Source organism: Alligator mississippiensis, chromosome 5 (genome assembly GCF_030867095.1).
Source record: "Alligator mississippiensis isolate rAllMis1 chromosome 5, rAllMis1, whole genome shotgun sequence".
Taxonomy (NCBI): Eukaryota; Metazoa; Chordata; order Crocodylia; family Alligatoridae; genus Alligator; species Alligator mississippiensis.
In genome coordinates, this window is record NC_081828.1 from 218,496,152 (window position 1) to 218,514,165 (window position 18,014).

The 18,014-nt window shown below is 50.5% G+C and overlaps 2 protein-coding genes across 4 annotated transcripts; one reads left to right on the top strand and one right to left on the bottom strand.

Annotated features, from left to right (window-relative positions):
• Window positions 1–1,290: 1,290 nt before the first annotated feature.
• LOC102568201 (GTPase IMAP family member 2) lies at window positions 1,291–8,477 on the bottom strand. Of its 3 annotated transcripts, XM_019485635.2 has the most exons (6): window positions 7,997–8,477; window positions 6,859–7,038; window positions 4,326–4,398; window positions 3,060–3,158; window positions 2,786–2,834; window positions 1,291–2,241 (listed from the first exon to the last, which is right to left on the bottom strand). In XM_019485635.2, exons 5-6 carry the CDS (start codon window positions 2,826–2,828, stop codon window positions 1,460–1,462), a joined length of 825 nt encoding a protein of 274 aa, XP_019341180.1. In that variant the 5' UTR covers window positions 2,829–2,834; window positions 3,060–3,158; window positions 4,326–4,398; window positions 6,859–7,038; window positions 7,997–8,477; the 3' UTR covers window positions 1,291–1,459. The 3 variants fall into 3 exon arrangements, with proteins under 3 accessions (XP_019341180.1, XP_014461124.1, XP_019341179.1); XM_014605638.3 differs by lacking the exon at window positions 3,060–3,158; XM_019485634.2 differs by lacking the exons at window positions 3,060–3,158; window positions 7,997–8,477 and having other exon boundaries at window positions 6,859–7,141.
• Window positions 8,478–8,539: 62 nt separating this feature from the next.
• LOC102567963 (GTPase IMAP family member 3) lies at window positions 8,540–13,497 on the top strand. Its single transcript, XM_019485633.2, has 3 exons — window positions 8,540–8,765; window positions 11,393–11,438; window positions 12,420–13,497. Exons 2-3 carry the CDS (start codon window positions 11,414–11,416, stop codon window positions 13,325–13,327), a joined length of 933 nt encoding a protein of 310 aa, XP_019341178.1. The 5' UTR covers window positions 8,540–8,765; window positions 11,393–11,413; the 3' UTR covers window positions 13,328–13,497.
• The last annotated feature ends 4,517 nt before the right edge of the window (window positions 13,498–18,014 follow it).

The following is an 18,014-nucleotide window of genomic DNA, read 5'->3' on the forward strand; positions in this document are numbered from 1 at the left end:
GGTGCTCGTGTCACCAGACCACCGTGGCAGCTAGCACAGGCTGCCTCTGCCCAGGACTCTGCGTCCCACAGACTGGCCTTTGCTGTGCTGGTGGCCTGTTGGAGCTGAGGAAATGGTTACTGGAGTACCGGGGCGGAAAGGAGGGTTGGGAGAGCGAGGTGGGTTTTGCAGCCTCACAGCTAGTACCGTTCTGTGACTAGTGGCAGGAGCACCGCCACTCCTTAGTGATGCCGAGCCCGTGCAAACACTGGGGCAGCAGTTATTTGTGTTTCCCGTGGAAAGGGCTGCAGGAAGCAGCTGATAATGGACCAGCAGATGGTGGACCAAGCTCTACAGACAAGAGACACAGAGGAGAGGAAAGCGTGCTCCTGGCTGGTGACTCCTCTAGTTGCTCAGCTCCGGTTTCTTGCTGTGAATCAGTGTGTTTTTGCTCACTGCATTTTTTATCAGGACATGTAGCGGTCAATGAAGTCTGCACCTCCCAAGGTCCTTTGCATTGCCTTCGCTTTACTACAGTCTAGCATGACCACAGCCTAGCCAGACCAAAACTCCTACATTGGCCGATCAAAAGAAGCCATGTGCCAAGGGTCCCATTAGTTCCCAGTGAGGTCTGTGGAGCTCCCCTGGGTGGGGTTTGGCAGTGTCGGGGTCTTTTTGTTAGTGAGTGAGGCTGTGTTTGGTGTTGCAGAGCTGTTGTGAAGTGAGGGGATGAGTGAAGACATTGCACAGCTCTCTAAAAGGGTCAAATTCTGCTTTCTGCCACCTGGCTGTAAATCCGGAGTACTGCCCAGAAGTGAATTAAGATGCATTGCTACACAGACCGACTGATGTCGCTATTGACTCTGCATTACTCTGTTTAAGTCACTGAAGACCCTGGATGGTTAGGGTCACCCAGTTCAAATCCCTGGAGAAATGCACGGCCCCCTGCTCCGAACCCAGCCCAGACTGGTGCCCGTCCAGCCTCTCCTTGGACCCTCCACAGCTCCCGAAGCAGCTCGTGCCACTGTCCTGCTGCTCTGACACACATGGGATTTTTTTCCTAAGACTTCATCTGAATTCAAAGAAAATCATAGAAAATTCCCTGTGCTGTTGACCAAGCCCCCTCTCATGCCTGCCCTCTGTGGCAAGGGACAGCGGCTGTTCCCCCTCATCGCTGTGGCCGCCTTTAGACCCGGGGAGATCTGCTATCACCTCACCCTCCACCCCGCTGCAGCCTCCTTTTCTGCAAAGGAGATATAACTTTTGTAAACCCAGCTGAAGGGAGGGGAGGACCTGGCCCAGAAAAGTTCAGCCGTTCTGCAGTATATTTTATTACCGTAATCGTGTTTGGTACAAAGGTGTTACAGTGATGAGGCACAGCGGGCATCTGTTTGGTTGGCTCTAAGCATTAGCACAATAAACACGATTAACAATAGTAACGATGGGGCGATGCTGGCTGGACAACTGAGATGGTACACGATTAATGTGTACAGATTAAAACAAGGAAAATGACAAAAATAAGAAAGCCAAGCACGGTGGCCAAAATGAACCCCAGACATTTTTTAGAGATGCGTTGCTTAGCTCGTTCCCTGACTGTCCTATATCTTTTCATGTGGTATCTCACTCTCTCTTCAGCTAAGTTGGGCTCCAAATACATCTCGTTGAAATAATAGCCCTCTGTAGTCTCCTGGACCAGCCTCTGGATCTTGTTCATCAGCTCAGTGACCTGCTTGTCCTGTTCTGCCTTGGTCGCTTTGTTGTTGAAGGCGCAGTATCGCTCTCCGCATGTATGGATCAGGGCCTGGAGGTCTTTGTTCTCTGTGTATCTCAGATAGTCCCTCAGGGAGCCACCCCCCAAGTCTTCTTTCCGGGTGAATAAGATGATCGTGTGCCTCAGGACCTCCATCCCAAACACATCCTGGACACACTTCACGGCCTCCTTGTCCTCCTTAGTGTAACGGCCCAGCTGGGTCACCAGCAGCACCGCGTGGGGGCCCGGATGAGAGAGCGCGATGCAGCGCCTGACTTCTCGGTAGGTTTCTGCATTGCAGGCACGGGGGTTGAACAGGTCCGGGGTGTCGATCACCACGATTGCCTGTCCATTGTGCTCACCTTGCCCTTTTTCACACGTGGTGGTTACTGGCTTTGCCGCAAGTTGGGACCTGAACTGGTTCCTCCCAAGGAGGGTGTTTCCAGTCGCACTTTTCCCAGAGCCGCTTTTGCCAACGAGGATGATTCTCAGCTCGGAGCTGCTGTGGGCACCTGAGGGATGGGAACAAGCCTGATGGTCACAACCTCTCGGCACAGGCAGAAGTGATGAGTGGGATTGCTATACAAGTCTGAATTACCCCCAAAATGACTAGAGCAAGTCTTCTGTTGCAAAGAGCTCAGGAGAACCAGAGCAGGGCAAGAGGTGTTTGGCCCTGGGTTCACCATGGGAAGTGTGTGCAGATGTTTGAACACCTCACAGTGCTGCTATTGTGTGGGACCCCGGGGCACCCCAGAAGGATCTCCTGGCACCCCTACAGACTGCATGTCCCTGGTTTTGAATCACTGGAACAGGCAGATGCGACAACTGCATGGGTATCGAGGGATACAGATGCCAGCTGTTGCAATGCCACCGTTGCGTCCTCATGCTGGGGTTGTAGCATGGGTTGCAATGCCACCGTTGCGTCCTCATGCTGTATGGGAGCTGGGGTTTTTTGCAGCCACGGGGCATTCAAACTCTAAACTTGGCCAGACCATCCCTCCTCCAGGTGAGCAAAATACAGCAGTGATAATGTGGCGCTTCAGGTGCCTGTCTTACCGCTGACAGTCCCTTCTTCTGTTCTGGGTTTCTTCCCTTCCATCTTGCCCTGAAATATAGGAAATAAACAGTGTTATTCGTGTCCTTGATGCTTAGAGTACACAACGACAGGCTCGTTTTGGACAGGGATCGCTGGGGCATGCTGTGCTACTTAGGCACATCTTTGTTTAAGAGGAAGCTCTGAGCCACATCTCACTGGGCTGTCTGGGGACACGATGGCACGGTTGTCACCGTCATCCCTTCTGCCCTTTCCCTCCCACCGTGTGTCACTCACTTGTTGCCTTGTGCCTTTAATTATCTCAGGCTCTTTGGTGCAGGGCTTGTCTCCAGTTATGTGTGTGCACCCTGCACAGTGGGGCCCCGATCCTGACTACTGCAATACAGATAATAAAGTGACAGTTTGTTATCGCGCCGCAAAGTCATCTATCTAGATGCAATCGGGGTGATCCTCTCCTCTGGCCTAAACCTGGTTGCTTCAGAGCAAATGTGGCCTGTGCAATGAACTGCTGGTGGATTTAGAAACCGAGCAGTCTCATGGCCTTCAAAGGAGAGCGATACAACCCATCACTGTGCAGCACGGCTGCTGCTAACCTTGTTAGGTCCTGCCCGGTGTGTTCTTCCCTAGTGTTTTCACACACCTTTTGCACCAGGACATGGACTGAACTCCAGTTTGCTACAGAGGCACCTGCTACAGCTGCATAAGTCTGGCTGAGCTGTGTTTTGTACACGCAGATGGGATGTCTCCCATTGTGCATGCAAAATCAGAGGAAACCTGCACGAGAAAGGACCTCAGGAGGTCACATCTAATCCAGCCGCCTGCTCAGGGCAGCCCCTTCCTGCTCTAAACCGTGCTCGACAAGTTCTTATCTGAGATGTCTGAAACCTGCATGAACAGCCCACGCACGCGGCTACCAATGCCCAACATATCACAAACGCCCTTTAATGTGCCCCAGGTGACGCAGGGGAACGAGGGCACTAGCAGTGTCCTGCCATTGTGAGGACAGAAAGGAGTTTGTTATAGTATATTGGAGAGATCCAGGAGGAAGATCCAGCCTCTTGGATAAAGGAAGGCAAAACCATGCACGACCCACATCTTCCTTCCCACCGGGCTATAACACCTTTCCTGCTGTCTCCATCCTTTCACCGGGGATCCAGTGCCTCCACCACCCCTGCATTGCCAGAGGGCCTGCAAACGAGCTGAACGGCTTCCCAGGTGAACGTGGGTGCATGGCTGTGTGGCTTTTTCCTCACCTGGCAGCAGGGCCCTGCAAGGGGCTGGCTACTTCTGGTGACAGGCACCTTATGCTCCTGCCCACCCAATAGTTCAGCTCCAGCAGAGCAGGGGAGGCAATCCTCACCCCGACGAGCCTGTTGGTTGGTGGGGAGGGCACTTTCCTGGCATGGGGGTACATGTGAAATGATCTCTCTATTAGCTGTGGTGGCTCCAATTTTGGACACATGCTCTAACCACCAGGTGATGGGGCAAAAGGGAAAAGCCAAGCTTCAGGACCTCCTGGGCGTGCCTGTTCCTGAGACTTACCCACTCTGTTTGTCCCAGAGACTCATAAGCGGACATTTCTTTCCCAAGATAAAAGACGTTACGGAGATTTCTCCTGTAAAATGGACAGAATTAGTCAATGCACCTGGCAGCTAAATGCTAGTTCCAATCCCAATGTGCTGCATTGTGTCTGTGCAAGCGACAGGGAGATTTATTGCTGTGGCACTTGAATTCATCCCCAGCTGCAGTGTGGCATGGCTCTGACCCATGCCAGCAGTTTGGATGTCCTTTTTCTCACCACAGGACGTACAAACTGCTGGCATGGGTCAGAGTCATGCCACGCTGGCCAGCACAGACTATATTGCGGGCATAAAATCAGCTGCGAACAGCAGATTCAACCACAAAAAATTTCACCTTAGATCCTCAAAAGCACATTCAAAGATCTCCCAGCAATTCTTGCATGTGTATATTTATAGAAGTGCCTGGCATTTTACTGAAGGATAGAAGACAATGGGGATTTTGAATGCACAAATAAGACATCTGCCCGTCACTGAATGCCGGGGAGAATTAGACCCTGACCTCCCAAGTCTACATGAAGGTGTCATGCTAGGGTGTACTGTGGGTTTTTGGGTGCACATATGTCATGATAAACCCATGTTTCTGCTGCAAAGAGCCCAAGTCCAGTGCCAGCGCCAGCCTGCCGGCTCAAAGTCACCAGGCAGGTGACCCGCAGGGACAGAGCAAAACGTTGTCTTAAAACATGGTGCAAATCTGCGTGCCTTCTAGGGGACTTCTCACTAACACACCTACCTGCATGTGGAACAAGCACCTTCAGTTGTGCACGTGACCTGTCCGTGCAAGCTCGGCTCCTTGCCCCACTCCCCTTTGCTGCCCTCCCCCTGCCTTGTCTCGTTTTGGTCCGGGGGTGGTTTGAGTTGAGGACATAACACGAGGCAAAGCTGCTTGCAGGATGCCTTCCTGGGAATGCAACAGTGGATAAAGTCCCTGCGGGGGCAAGATGGGAACCCCAATGATGCTGGGCTGCTCCAAAGGGAGACAAATGCACGAGAGAGGGAAGACGGAGGCTCGGCTACAAACCAGAGGCTGCGCTGGCAATGCCTATCATATGGACTGGGTGGTCCAAGGGGACAAATTACAGTCCCCAGACACCCGTCTGCTGTTGCTAGTAAGTGCTGGTTGCTCTTTATGGGGTTTGCTGCTGATAGGAGCTGATGGTGTTACACAGGATCGGGACAGCACAGCGAGGACTGAGAGCTGGTTCCTGTCTTCCCGTGAGCCCCCAAAATCTCCCTTTCCCATGGCATACACATTGTAGTTGACCAAGGGCTGGCCTGAGAGAAGAATGGCTTTGCAGTCCCTTTGTGCGTCCCACAGCCCGAGCCATCGGGGGTTTGGCTCGCAGCCTCCCTGCTCCTTAGCCGTGCTTTCATTTTTAAGAGAGTTTCTAGCCAGTTCAATACCTTCATTCTCTACTTCTTTGCTCCAAATTGTCATTTATGTATGCCTTTAGCACCCTTCTTTGCAGGTCTCTGTATGGTCTCATTACTTCCAGAATAAAAGTACCCTGTTTTGATATTTTTATAGTTTGCATTAAATCCATTAGCAGTACAGCTGAGGACTCTCCTAAGAACTGCATCCAGTTCCAGGCACTTTATTTCAAGAAGGATGAGGGCAAAGAGTAAAGGTCCCAACAAAGAGCAACACAAACTATTAGAAGTCTAGAAATCATGACCCATGAAAAAAGTTTGGAAAAGAAATGGGATTAATTGTTTCAGTTTTGAACTCCCCATGCTACAGAAAGGACGTGGACACATTGAAAAGAGTCTAGTGGAGGGCAATGACAATGGTTGTGGAGCTGGGGGACAGGACTAGTGAGGAGAGGATGAGGGGAATGGGCTGATTTGGTCTTCAGAAGAGAAGACCGAGGGGGATTGAATAGCAGCCTTCACCTCCCTGCCGGGGGGTTGCAAAGAGGATGGAGCTGGGCTGTTCTCAGTGGGGGCAGATGGCAGGACAAGGAGCAATGGGCTCAAGCTGCAGCAAGGGAAGTTGAGGGTGGATATTAGGAAAAACTTTCTTCCGAGGAGGGTGGTGAAGCACTGGAACAGGTTACCCAGAGAGGTGCTGGGATCTCCATCCTTGCAGGTGTTGAAGACCTGGCTAGACAAAGCCTTGTCTGGGATGATGGAGTTGGGGCTGGTCCAGTTTGGAGCAGGGGGTTGGACTAGATGTGACCTCCTGAGCTCCCTTCCCACCTGAATTGTCCATCCTCTTTGCAACCCCCCTTCAGGAAGGTGAAGGCTGCTATCAAATCCCCCCTCAGTCTTCTCCATCTCCAGGCTCAATACACTCAGCTTCCTCAGCTTCTTCTCACAAGTCCCGTGCCCCAGGCCCCTAACCCTTTTCATTCCCCTCAGCTGGACTCTCTCCAATTTCTGTAGTGGGGACCCAAAACAGTCTTGGTTATGCAGCTGTACTTTCATCCAATTTGGCTTTCTAGCCAGTTCAATACATTGCCTCTGCCCCACAATCCCTCTCCCCTTCCTCACGCTACCTTTAGGGAGCTGCTCGAGCCGGGAGATCAGATCAGTGCTTCACCTTCAGCTTCTCAGGTGTTTCCAGTTCCCTCCTCATGCTCCAAGCAGCTTGCCTTGCACAGAAATCACAAGGCTCTTCTGACTTCTCCTTCTACTTCTCCTTTTTAACAACAGCTTTACATGAACCGTTGATTAAACTGGATGAAAATGAAAAAAAAAATAGATGTCGTGTTGGAAACTCCCATCCATGTACAGACAGGGGCTGGGCTGCTGCTACCGAACAGCCGCTAATCTTTGCTACATGCGCTGCTCTGAATGCTACAGGAAGGGGAGGGGGGTGTGCAAAAGGGCAGCAGAAGATAAGTGTGTTCAGCATGAAACTGAAGTCTCTGCTGCTTAATTGTGAACAGCAAGAACCAGCATGAGTGGTTGAAGCACCAGATAGGACTTTCCAAGAGCCACATTGCACCCTGGGGTGGGAAATGCACCGTGCATGGAGAAGCAGAGCTGAAGAAGAACGTGTAAAAGCTTGTTGAACTCTATCCCAGCTCTGCAGCTGGTCCAATGTATGATACCTCCAAAGAAATCCTCACCTCTGCTAGTGTTTGTCATCCTCCAACAAGCTACTGACAAGCTGAGCTGGCCCCTGGGCAGCCCAGAGCGGGAGGTACATGGGACCAGGAGGATGAGAGCAAGGTATCCTTGCTCCATGTGTAACCTTGCATGGTGATAGCTTAGAAAATCTTTCTCCCAGGACTCCCTCACTGAACACCCCCTGCACTGGACCGTGAGGCCTGCTCCATCCCTCCTGAACAAAATAGTGGGCCAGGGTCCCACCCCATGCTAGGTCTCTTTCATGCTTCCCTATGGCACAGCTGGGCATCAGCCTCTGGGCACGCACACCCTGAGAGCACATTGGAAAGCCTCAGCAGAAGCCCACATCCATGAATAACAGCCATAAATCAGCAGTCTAATCCACTTCTCCTTTTAGACTATCAATGCAACAGGAGTCTGAAGAAATAACAGTTAAAAGAAAGAGAGGGGGCTGTAAAGATAGGGGAGGAAATGGAAACCCTCCCACCCCCAACTAAGAAATAACAGGAAACCAGAGAGATGGAAGATAGCGAGGCCCAGGCTGAGTGCAGCAGTCCATACCCTTCGCTGCATCAGAAGCTCCCAAACGTGATTCCCAGTCCATTAGTGTGCAGCTGTGATGTTCCCTCGTTTGGCTTTTCCCTGGGAGATGTTCGAGTGCTTCAGGAACTGCTGTGCCAAGGGGAGCACAGGGATCCTGGAGAAAACCCGCACTTTATTTTGGTCTCCATAAAGATGAGAAGAATTTGGGGGTCTCGCTGGAGACCTGGTTAGTCCAAGCACCAATTAGCTCATATGCTGTTCATGCTAAGGCTCTGCTACGGCATTGACCCCATCGTCCTCGTGAGCTGTGACCGATCCGTGGACTGAATGTACAAGCTGAAGCCAGACTATGTGTATAGGGGTCTGGCACAGGGCCACCAAATGATACACAATGTGCAGCTCTTCCAGGAATGGGAGGCAGGTCTTTTGAGCATGAAACCAAAATGAAGAACCAAAACCCCAGTTCTCGTTACACTTCCTGAAGGCTCTTTACTTCTCAGGCAGTTTTTTGCTGGTGAAGGGGTGTGTCTCCTCTCTGCCTCCCCTCCTCCAGCCCACGTGACACTGCTACAGAATTGAACGGATGCATCTTTCTTTCTCTTTCCACACAGAAACTCAATACAGAGCTAAACTGAGACCGTTTTATGAAGAGACACCATTTCAGTTCACGTCAGGCATATTATCGTGCCGGCCGTCTGTAGGGGACAGTGCAGAACTGGGAGGCTGCAGAAGACAGTGAAGGAAGAAGGCAGAGTCTTGTATTCTGAGCTAGAAAAGCCTGGCAAAGGTATTTAGATTCATTTGTGCATTTGATTACATTTGCTTCCATGCTTAAAACAAGCTTGTGGAACCAAGAATTTTCTATGAGCTTTTTCCTGGCTTTCGTTGAGAAAATGCATGAGAGATACTGGATTTTGCAGTTGCTAAATGTCTGAAAAGGAGAATGAGGCAGGTGGTAGATGGCAGAGCGGACGTGGAAGTCCAGTAGGTGCAATTATTAAAAACCTGATGGTGATTAGTAGCCACTGTTTCCTGAAGCTTGTTTTGATCGGTAACATTGTCACTGCTCCTGTTGAGCCCGGCAGCACACAACAGCTGATAACCCACCGCGACGGCAGCTTTAGTGCTAGTATAGGGGAATCATAGAATTGGGGAAAAGGAGGGCTAGAAGGGACCTTGGGAGGTGACATCTAGTCCAACCCCCTGCTCCAAGCAGGACCAGCCCCAACTACATCATCCCAGCCAAGGCTTTGTCTAGTCTGGTCTCAACCACCTCCAAGGATGGAGACACCACCACCTCCCTGGGTAACCTGTCCCAGTGCTTCACCACCCTCCTCGTGAGAAAGTTTTCTTTAATATCCAACCTCAACTTCCCTTGACGCAGCTTGAGCCCATTGCTCCTTGTCCTGCCATCTGTCCCCACTGAGATCAGTTCAGCTCCATCCTCTTTGCAACCCCCCTGCAGGGAGGTGAAGGCTGCTATTCAATCCCCCTCACTCTTCTCTTCTGCAGGCTAAACCAGCCCATTTCCTTCAGTCTCTCCTCACCAGTCATATCCCCCAGCCCCCAACCATTTTCATTTCCCTCTGCTGGACTCTCTCCAATGTGTTCACATCCTTTCTGTAGTGGGGGCCCAAAACTGCACACTGGACTCCAGATCTGGCATGTAGGATAAGACCTGTATCTCTTTCAGTCTGACCCTTTTTCCCATGCAAGAAATATTTTCATATCTGCTTGAGGCCAAAGGAGCTAAAAGAGCTGACCTGTGTAAATACTTGCCTCTGTTTTGTGCATTCATTTGGCCCTGAGCTTTCATGTTGAAGAAAAGGGAGCTTAGCCCCTGACTCCAGCGAGTGCAGGATTTCCACTAGGAAGCCCCCGTGTTAACAGCATTCTGACTTGTTGCGGTCTTTCTGAGTTTGTTGCAACAAAAGAATTGCTTTAGTATTTTCTCATAATCAAAACTGCAGTGAAAATGAAGAGCTGGCACTTCCTGAGGAGTCCCTGAAGTCTAAAACTGTTGAGAACCACTACCATAGATGGATCCTGTCAGGCAGGAATGCAAAAGGTCCGTCTGTGCCAGGTCTAATATACCCAATAGCCACAAAGAAAGTGACTGGACACTGGAGAGAACTGCACAGTAAGGCTACAAGAATACCACTTACTAAAGACATATAGCACATTTGCTGAAGCAGTAAAAGCCTTTTTTTTTTTTTACTGGTAACAGGGGAAAAAAACCTTAAAATATCATTTTTCAGAAGAAGGCACCAGTGTCAGTGTTGCACTTAGGCAGCCAGAAGAGATCTGATCTCCCCTGGGTGTCCCCAGCACTAATTCGCAGTCCCAGGCATGGAATTAGCAGTACGGAATTAGGCAGGTTTGGAATAGATACGTGCAGACATGTTTCTATAGCTTTTTGGGTCCCACCCTTCTCACCTTATTTGCAAAATACCTTACTCATGCTGCTGTCATCCAGCTCAGCTCAAGGCGGTGGTGACGGCTGCCTGCTACCATTTGCCATGCAGTTAGAGCGGTTATCCAGGCACTTCTGAGTTGGGGGCCATTTCAACCATAGGTGCCAACTTTTATTTTTCCTGTGGGAGGGCACAAGATGATGGATGCATGGAAAGTTTTATGCACTTCAGGTGACAGCCATCTTCCCAAGGGGGGGCAAGGCCCCTGGGCCTCCATGTATCCAGTACCTCTGATTTCAACCAGTGCCAGGGAAGTGTCCTCGTTGGGTCTTCAATAGGTATTTGCATGCCGGAAGCCTTCCATATTTAAATAATGACACGAAGCAGGAAGGCTGAGCATGCAACCAGGGTAAAGACACATGGGGCGCATCTACACGTTCACTAATGTGCCTTAGATACTGCACATTTAGTTTAGTACTTTCTTAATGAAGCACTAAATGTGCAGTACCTAAAGTTACTGTGCATTAGCACTGGCACATGGTTATTCAGTGATGTTTACTGAGCATTAGCCTAATAACACTGCACAGGAGGCTATTAGCATGGTTTTTGCCATGACGCACTACTGCACAGTATTATTAGGCCAATGCTCAGTATACATCTTGTGTAGACGTACTCATGGAGAAGTCCTTCAGATCTTCCCACAAAATCCTCCTTGATGTCTGAGCAGAAGGAAAGCCTATACTGCGCACAGGTATTCAAGATGGTGGGGTGTGCTGGTTTTAGATCGTCTTTGATTTTCTCCACTTTCTACCTTTAGATGAAGAATTGATCCTGTTTTTCTAACTGAATCAGTGATGCATGAGCTAGAGTCTGTTCAAGCAAATGGTTGTTTATGAAAGCTTCTGCATCTCTGATTCAGTTAGTACATAAGTTGCAACTCCACCTGACTTCAAAGCATCCTGGCTAATTATCTCTCCCTGTTTTTCTACAAATATTTCAGCAAAATACTCCTGGAGACCAAATGGAAGACGAAGAAGCCGTCTGTGGTAAGGAGCAAATCTGGTATTATGTACCCTTACTTCTGCCACAGTTCTCATTCCAGGTTTCCTGTGACGTAGGGGAAGGTCCACGTGCTCCTTCTTCTCTAAACAGTCGAGACTCCAGACACTAGGATGGAGGGAGGAGGAAGCAACAACGTGGCAGGGAGGGTGGGAGAAACGTGCTGGATCCAGCAGTGAAGGAAACTGCTGAGTTCACTCTGTTCATGACACACACCGCAGACACTGCACGAGGCCAGGGCTGTGCAGATGCTGGTTCCTGCGGTGGGTGGAGGATGGAGCAGCTCTGTCTCACCAGGGAGGCTGTCATACCTGCTTGGGCCATCTTCCGGGAACTGGGATCATGGACGCCCTCTGCTACCCCTGTCTGCAGGCTCTGTTGCTTGTGCCTTGTCCCTGACGGTCCTCTCCCGCAGACGCAGCCTTCAAAGCGGCATTGGGCTGAGATGCCCCAGATAGGCCTGTTCTCTGCGGTCTCAGCTGGGCCCAGACTGCAGCTTGCTGAGCTCAGAGGAACCAGGAGAGAGTTTGTGTGTGTGCAGGGACCCAGGCATCCACTCAGGAGCCCAGGGAGACAAGTGAAATTGGGAGGCTCTTGGGGAAAGTCAAGAACAGTCAGGCTGGACTCAGCCCTGCAACCACCCCAGGAATAGCATGGTACCTAGGGGAGCCCAGCTCGAATGACCCAGGCAGGGACCATGAGCCTGTTACTCCGGTCTGGCCCAGTGAAGGCAAACCGAGCCACCTCTTAAATAGTAAGGGACTTTCTGCCTGAATGACAGCAGAAGCTGTGGCTCTGCTGTAACAGTGCCAGTAAGAAATGGGGAGGGGAGACAGTTTAGTGAACCCCAAAGCCAGGATGAGGCTGGATTGCAGCCTGGGCATCCCTTTCCCATGGGACAGCCATCCCTTACCCTCGGTTTCACCCCGTTATCCTCAAAGTGACGCTGGAAATCCTGTCCTATGCAGGCTGGCGCAGCTGTGAGCAGCCCGAGCTGAGGTTCATCCTTGTCGGCAAAACCGGAGCAGGGAAAAGTGCCACAGGCAACACCCTCCTGGGCCGGATTGTGTTCGAGTCCAAGCTGGGGGCACAGACCGTGACCAGGACGTGCAGGAACGGCAGAGCAGCCTGGAATGGGAAGCATCTCCTTGTCACTGACACCGCGGACATTTTCGATCTAGATGGCCGCAGCACAGAGGCCTCCAGAGAAATCGCTCGCTGCCTCCTGCTCTCCGCCCCGGGCCCCCACGCCCTGGTGCTGGTGACCCAGCTGGGCCGCTACACGGAGGAGGACCAGGCGGCTGCAAGGCGAGTGCAAGAGATTTTTGGAGGCCAGGCCATGAAGTTCATGATTGTCCTCTTCACCCGGAAGGAGGACTTAGGGGGCAGCTCCCTGACAGAGTACGTGCGCTACTCGGAGAACAGGGACCTGCGCAGCCTGATCCAACAGTGTGGAGACCGATACTGCGCTTTCAACAACAAAGCAGCAGGAGCGGAGCAGGCCGTGCAGGTGAGAGAGCTGGTCGAGATGGTGGAGAGGATGGTGCAGGAGAACGGAAACACTCATTACACCAGTAAGCTGTATGCCAGGGCAGAGCTGCTCCTCCATTCTGAAATGGGAGGCCTGGAGGAGAAGTGCCAAATCCTTGGGAAAGAGGTGAAAGAGCACCTGGGAAAACAAAGGGACAGGGCAGCAGTTCTGCCTTATGGGGTATGCAGAGCACTAAGGGTAGCGTGCTGTTGTATGTGGACATCTTGCTGTTTTATGTTTACATGGATTGTTATAAAATGTATAACAGTTGTAAAATATATGTTAAATATAGTGAGGAGAGGATGGAGGGGGATTGTTTCATGGTATGATGCCTGGTTCAGTTAAGAGTGATCAGCCTAGCTCATGGGATTCTTGTAACAGCATGTAGTTAATTAATATTCATGCACAGAATACCATTGCATTGTAGCCCTCTGACTTCCACTGCCCTATATCACAGCATCTCCTTGAACCTCACAGTTGGATAAGATAAATAAAAACAGTGTGAATAGATTCAATCCCTGTGTTTTGCTTTTCACAGCACACCAGAGAGACCTTTAAGCATTTGTTAATTTGATGCTGCTTTTGTATCAATCCAGTATGTTTGTGGTATAATAAATATTCACTCTCCTTCATGGGCCCACAGGGAATGTGCACTCCCCTGATCTTGGGGGAAAAGAGGGGTGTCTCTGGGACCGATGAGAACACTAAATGTGTGTCTCTGGGACTCGTGCCCCACATAACCTCATTTACACAGTTCAAAGGAAGGGAGCTAGGCGCATCCTCATGATAACTCACATGGCCCCTCTGCTCCAGGGGCCCTCTGGTCTCCTTGTATTGCCATCTTGGTCTTCTCTCAGCCGGGGTTGTGTCAGCTGGAGCATCACTTGCAGCTCATGGGCACTGATTCTTCTGCTCTGTTCAGCAATGGTGAGCCATCGTCCAGAGTCCTGTGTCCAGTTTTGGACACCACATTTCCAGAAAGCCGTGGACAGCTTGGAAAGAGTCAGGAGGAGAGTGACAGAACTGACTACATGTCTAGGAAACACGACTGATGAGGAAACATTGAAAGACCTGGGCTGTTAGTTTGGAGAAGGAAGCCGGAGGGTGGATTTAATAAGTATTTAAATACCTGAAGGGTGGTTATATGAATGATGCTGATAGACTAGTCTCTAAGGCTAAAGGGGCCAAGGCTACGAGCAGTGGCATGAAATTGCAGATTAGATAGTCTGAAGCTTTTTCACCTTCTGAGGTGGGTTCAGCACTGGAGCAGGCTGTGCGGAGAGGCTGCGGGATCTCCATTCTCAGAAATGTTTGAGAGCAGGTTAGACAACCTTGACAACTTGGCTGGGATGGTTTAGATAAAGAGGTTTAGATAAATATGGTTTAGATAAAGTGGTTTAGATAAAGACAACTTGGCTGGGATGGTTTAGATAAAGAGGACCCTGCCTGGAGCTGGGGGCTGGATTAGATGTGGTCTCCTGGGGACCCTGGCAGCTGACTTTCCTACAGTTCCCTCAGTTAAGAATGAGAAGCCAGTCAAAGAAAACCTGTCATATGTTGCCACCAGAGACAAGCCCTTTGGCAGCTCCTCACCAGCCAGCAGGTCGGAGCCCAGAGCCCCTGTCATCCTACACCAGAAGCCACCACATAACCATTCACCTTCTTGCTTGCTTTCTTCCACCTATGCCACCATAACTCCTACATTGCCCCAGGCTTGTGTTTGTCTAGGGAGTCACCCCAAAGCGGGGCCAGAGAATCATAGAATCATAGAAGTCAGGTGGGAAGGGACCTTGTAGATCTTCAAGTCCAACCCCCTGCCTGGGCAGGAGGAAAACTGGGCTCAATAATGACTCCAAGATCCCTTTCTGCCTCCGTGCTCTCAAGAAGGGAGTTTCCCATCTTATAGATTCATAGATTCATAGATGTTAGGGTCGGAAGAGACCTCAATAGATCACTGAGGCCGACCCCCTGCATAGGCAGGAAAGGGTGCTGGGTTCAGATGACCCCAGCTAGATGCCCATCTAACCTCCTCTTGAAGACCCCCAGGGTAGGGGGGAGCACCACCTCCCTTGGGAGCCCGTTCCAGACCTTGGCCACTCTAACCGTGAAGAACTTCTTCCTAATGTCCAATCTAAATCTGCTCTCTGCTAGCTTGTGGCCATTATTTCTTGTAACCCCCAGGGGTGCCTTGGTGAATAAATACAGGTACTCCTCACTTAACGACCGAGTTCCGTTCCTGCAACTCGGTCGTTAAGCGAATTGGTCGATAAGCGAGGAACCAGGTTGCGAGCGCGGGAGCTGTCCGCCCCGCGGTGCTGAACCTGCGGCATGCCATTTCCACAATACAGGTACTCCTCACTTAACGACCTCCTGCTCAGAGTACCGACTGCTCGGAGAGCTGGTCGTAAGTCCGCGCGGTCGTTAAATAGGTAGGTTGTTAAGTGAGGAGTACCTGTACTCACCAATTCCCTTCTGTGCCCCCGTGATGAACTTATAGGCAGGCTGAAAAGGTCCAGGTTCTCTAGTCTCTCCTTGTAGGGCTTGGCCTGCAAGCCCTTAACCGTAAGAGTGGCCCTTCTCTGGACCCTCTCCAGGTTATCCGCATCCCTCTTGAAGTGTGGCGCCGAGAATTGCACGCAGTACTCCAACTGTGGTCTGACCAGCGCCTGATAGAGGGGAAGTATCACCTCCTTGGACCTATTCGTCATGCATCTGCTGATGCACGATAAAGTGCCATTGGCTTTTTTGATGGCTTCGCCACACTGCCGACTCATCTTGGAGTCCACTAGGACTCCAAGATCCCTTTCCACCTCTGTGCCACCCAGCAGGTCATTTCCTAGGCTGTAGGTGTGCTGGACATTTTTCCTCCCTAGGTGCAGCACTTTGCATTTCTCCTTGTTGAACTGCATTCTGTTGTTTTCTGCCCACTTGTCCAACCTGTCCAGGTCTGCCTGCAGCTGTTCCCTGCCCTCCGGTGTGTCCACTTCTCCCCACAGCTTTGTGTCATCCGCAAACTTGGACAGAGTACATTTCACTCCCTCGTCCAAGTCGCTGATGAAGACATTGAAGAGTATCGGTCCAAGGACCGAGCCCTGCGGGACCCCACTGCCCACACCCTCCCAGGTCAAAGCCGACCCATCCACCACGACTCTCTGGGTGTGACCCTCTAGCCAATTCACCACCCACCGGACTGTGTAGTCATCCAAGTCACAACCTCTTAACTTGTTCACCAGTATGGGGTGGGGTACCGTATCGAAGGCCTTCCTGAAGTCTAAGTATACAACATCCACCCCTGCTCCTGTGTCCAGGCATTTTGTAACCTGGTCATAAAAAGAGACTAGATTAGTCAGGTACGATCTGCCTGCTACAAACCCGTGCTGGTTTCCCCTCAGCATAATTTGTCCTGCCGGGCTCTTGCAAATGTGAGCCTTGATAATTTTTTCAAAGACTTTGCCAAGGATGGAGGTGAGACTGACTGGCCTATAGTTGCCCGGGTCCTCCTTCCTCCCCTTCTTGAAAATGGGGACCACATTGGCCCTTTTCCAGTCCTCCGGGACTTGGCCTGTGTGCCACGAGTGTTCAAATATTCCCCCTAGTGGCTCTGCAATGATGTCGGCCAGTGCCTTCAGTACCCTCGGATGGAGCCCATCCGGGCCTGCCGACTTAAAGGCATCCAGGTCTTCCAAGTGACTCTGCACCATCTCAGGGTCTACGCATGGCAGTCTGGTGCCTTGCTGCTGCCTCTCTACAACCCCAGTGAGAGACTTGTCGTGCCCCTTGCTTAGGAACACTGAGGCAAAGAACTCATTGAGGAGTTCAGCCTTGTCCCCCCTGTCCGTCACCATTTGCTTCTGCCCATTTAGTAGGTGTTCTTTTCCTCCCTGGGCCTTCCTTTTACTCTCTATATATCTAAAAAAAAATTTCTTGTTGTCCTTTACTTGGGTTGCCATCCTCAGCTCCATGGTAGCTTTGGCTCGTCTGACTGCCTCCCTACAAGTGCGAGTAGAGGAGGTATACTCCTCTTTGGTAATCTCTCCCTGTTTCCACTTTTTATATGCTCCCATTTTAGTGTGCTGCCGGTTACTACTTCCCAAGTACAGCACCCTGCACTTGTCAGTATTGAAACGCATCCTGTTTTTGTTAGCCCACCCCTGCAACCTATTTAGGTCTTTCTGCAGTCTTTCCCTCCCTGCTAATATGGCCACCTCACCCCAAATTTTGTTATCATCAGCAAATTTAAACAGGTTACTTTTCACCCCGTCATCCAAATTGCTGATAAAGAGAAGGGCTTGGGTAAAGCAGTGTGGGGGTCTGAGTGCTGGGCTGGGAAGCCAAAGTGATCTAGGCTCAAATTCCTCTGGGCAAAGGAGAACTTAAAACTCAGGACCTCCTTCTTCCCAAGTTAGTTTCCCAACTACCAGCAGTTGGGAACACAGGAGGTGGCTCTCTTTCAGCCCTCCTCCACTCCTAAGTCTAAATTTGGTAGTCATGTGTTTTCCTTGAGTGCATGTTCAGCATCCACAGCTTCTGCATCCCCTCAAGGGGCAGGTGTAGGTATCCTGGCTACTACTATACACCCTAGTTTGTGTGTCCACAGTTGCCCATTGTCATCCACACATCCAGAAACAGAATTCCCTGCAGTGGTAAGTGCCAAAATGCTGTGCAGGGGTGTGTACACATGTACTAACTTTCTGACAGTTATGCCACTTAAATAACTTTTTAAAGTTGACTTAACTGTCAGAGTGTAGATACGTATGTGAAGCAGAGTTGACTTAAATGAAGCACAAGATAATACCCCTCCAAGGTGTATTATCTTGAGTTGCATTTGTTAAGTTGACTTAGCTCATAAGATGGCTACCACCATGTCAAGGAGCTATATGTGTGTATGCTTCAACATGGCTTAACTTAAGTCGACTTAGTTGAGATGACTTAGTTAAGTTGCCTTATTTTAAGTCAACTTAGTATGTGTGTATGTACCCCTGAGATGATCCCACAAAGTCCCTTTAGATGACCGGAAGGGAATAGAATGTGA

Excerpts from the sequence above, each read along its gene's own strand:
- LOC102568201 (XM_014605638.3), bottom strand. The coding sequence starts at position 4,361 with ATGTCCGCTTATGAGTCTCTGGGACAAACAGAGTGG. Across the intron at positions 2,835-4,325 it reads CTCTGGGACAAACAGAGTGG|GGCAAGATGGAAGGGAAGAA; the intron begins GTAAGTCTCAGG and ends CCTATATTTCAG. Across the intron at positions 2,242-2,785 it reads AGAAGAAGGGACTGTCAGCG|GTGCCCACAGCAGCTCCGAG; the intron begins GTAAGACAGGCA and ends CCCATCCCTCAG.
- LOC102567963 (XM_019485633.2), top strand. The coding sequence starts at position 11,414 with ATGGAAGACGAAGAAGCCGTCTGTG. Across the intron at positions 11,439-12,419 it reads AGACGAAGAAGCCGTCTGTG|GCTGGCGCAGCTGTGAGCAG; the intron begins GTAAGGAGCAAA and ends TGTCCTATGCAG.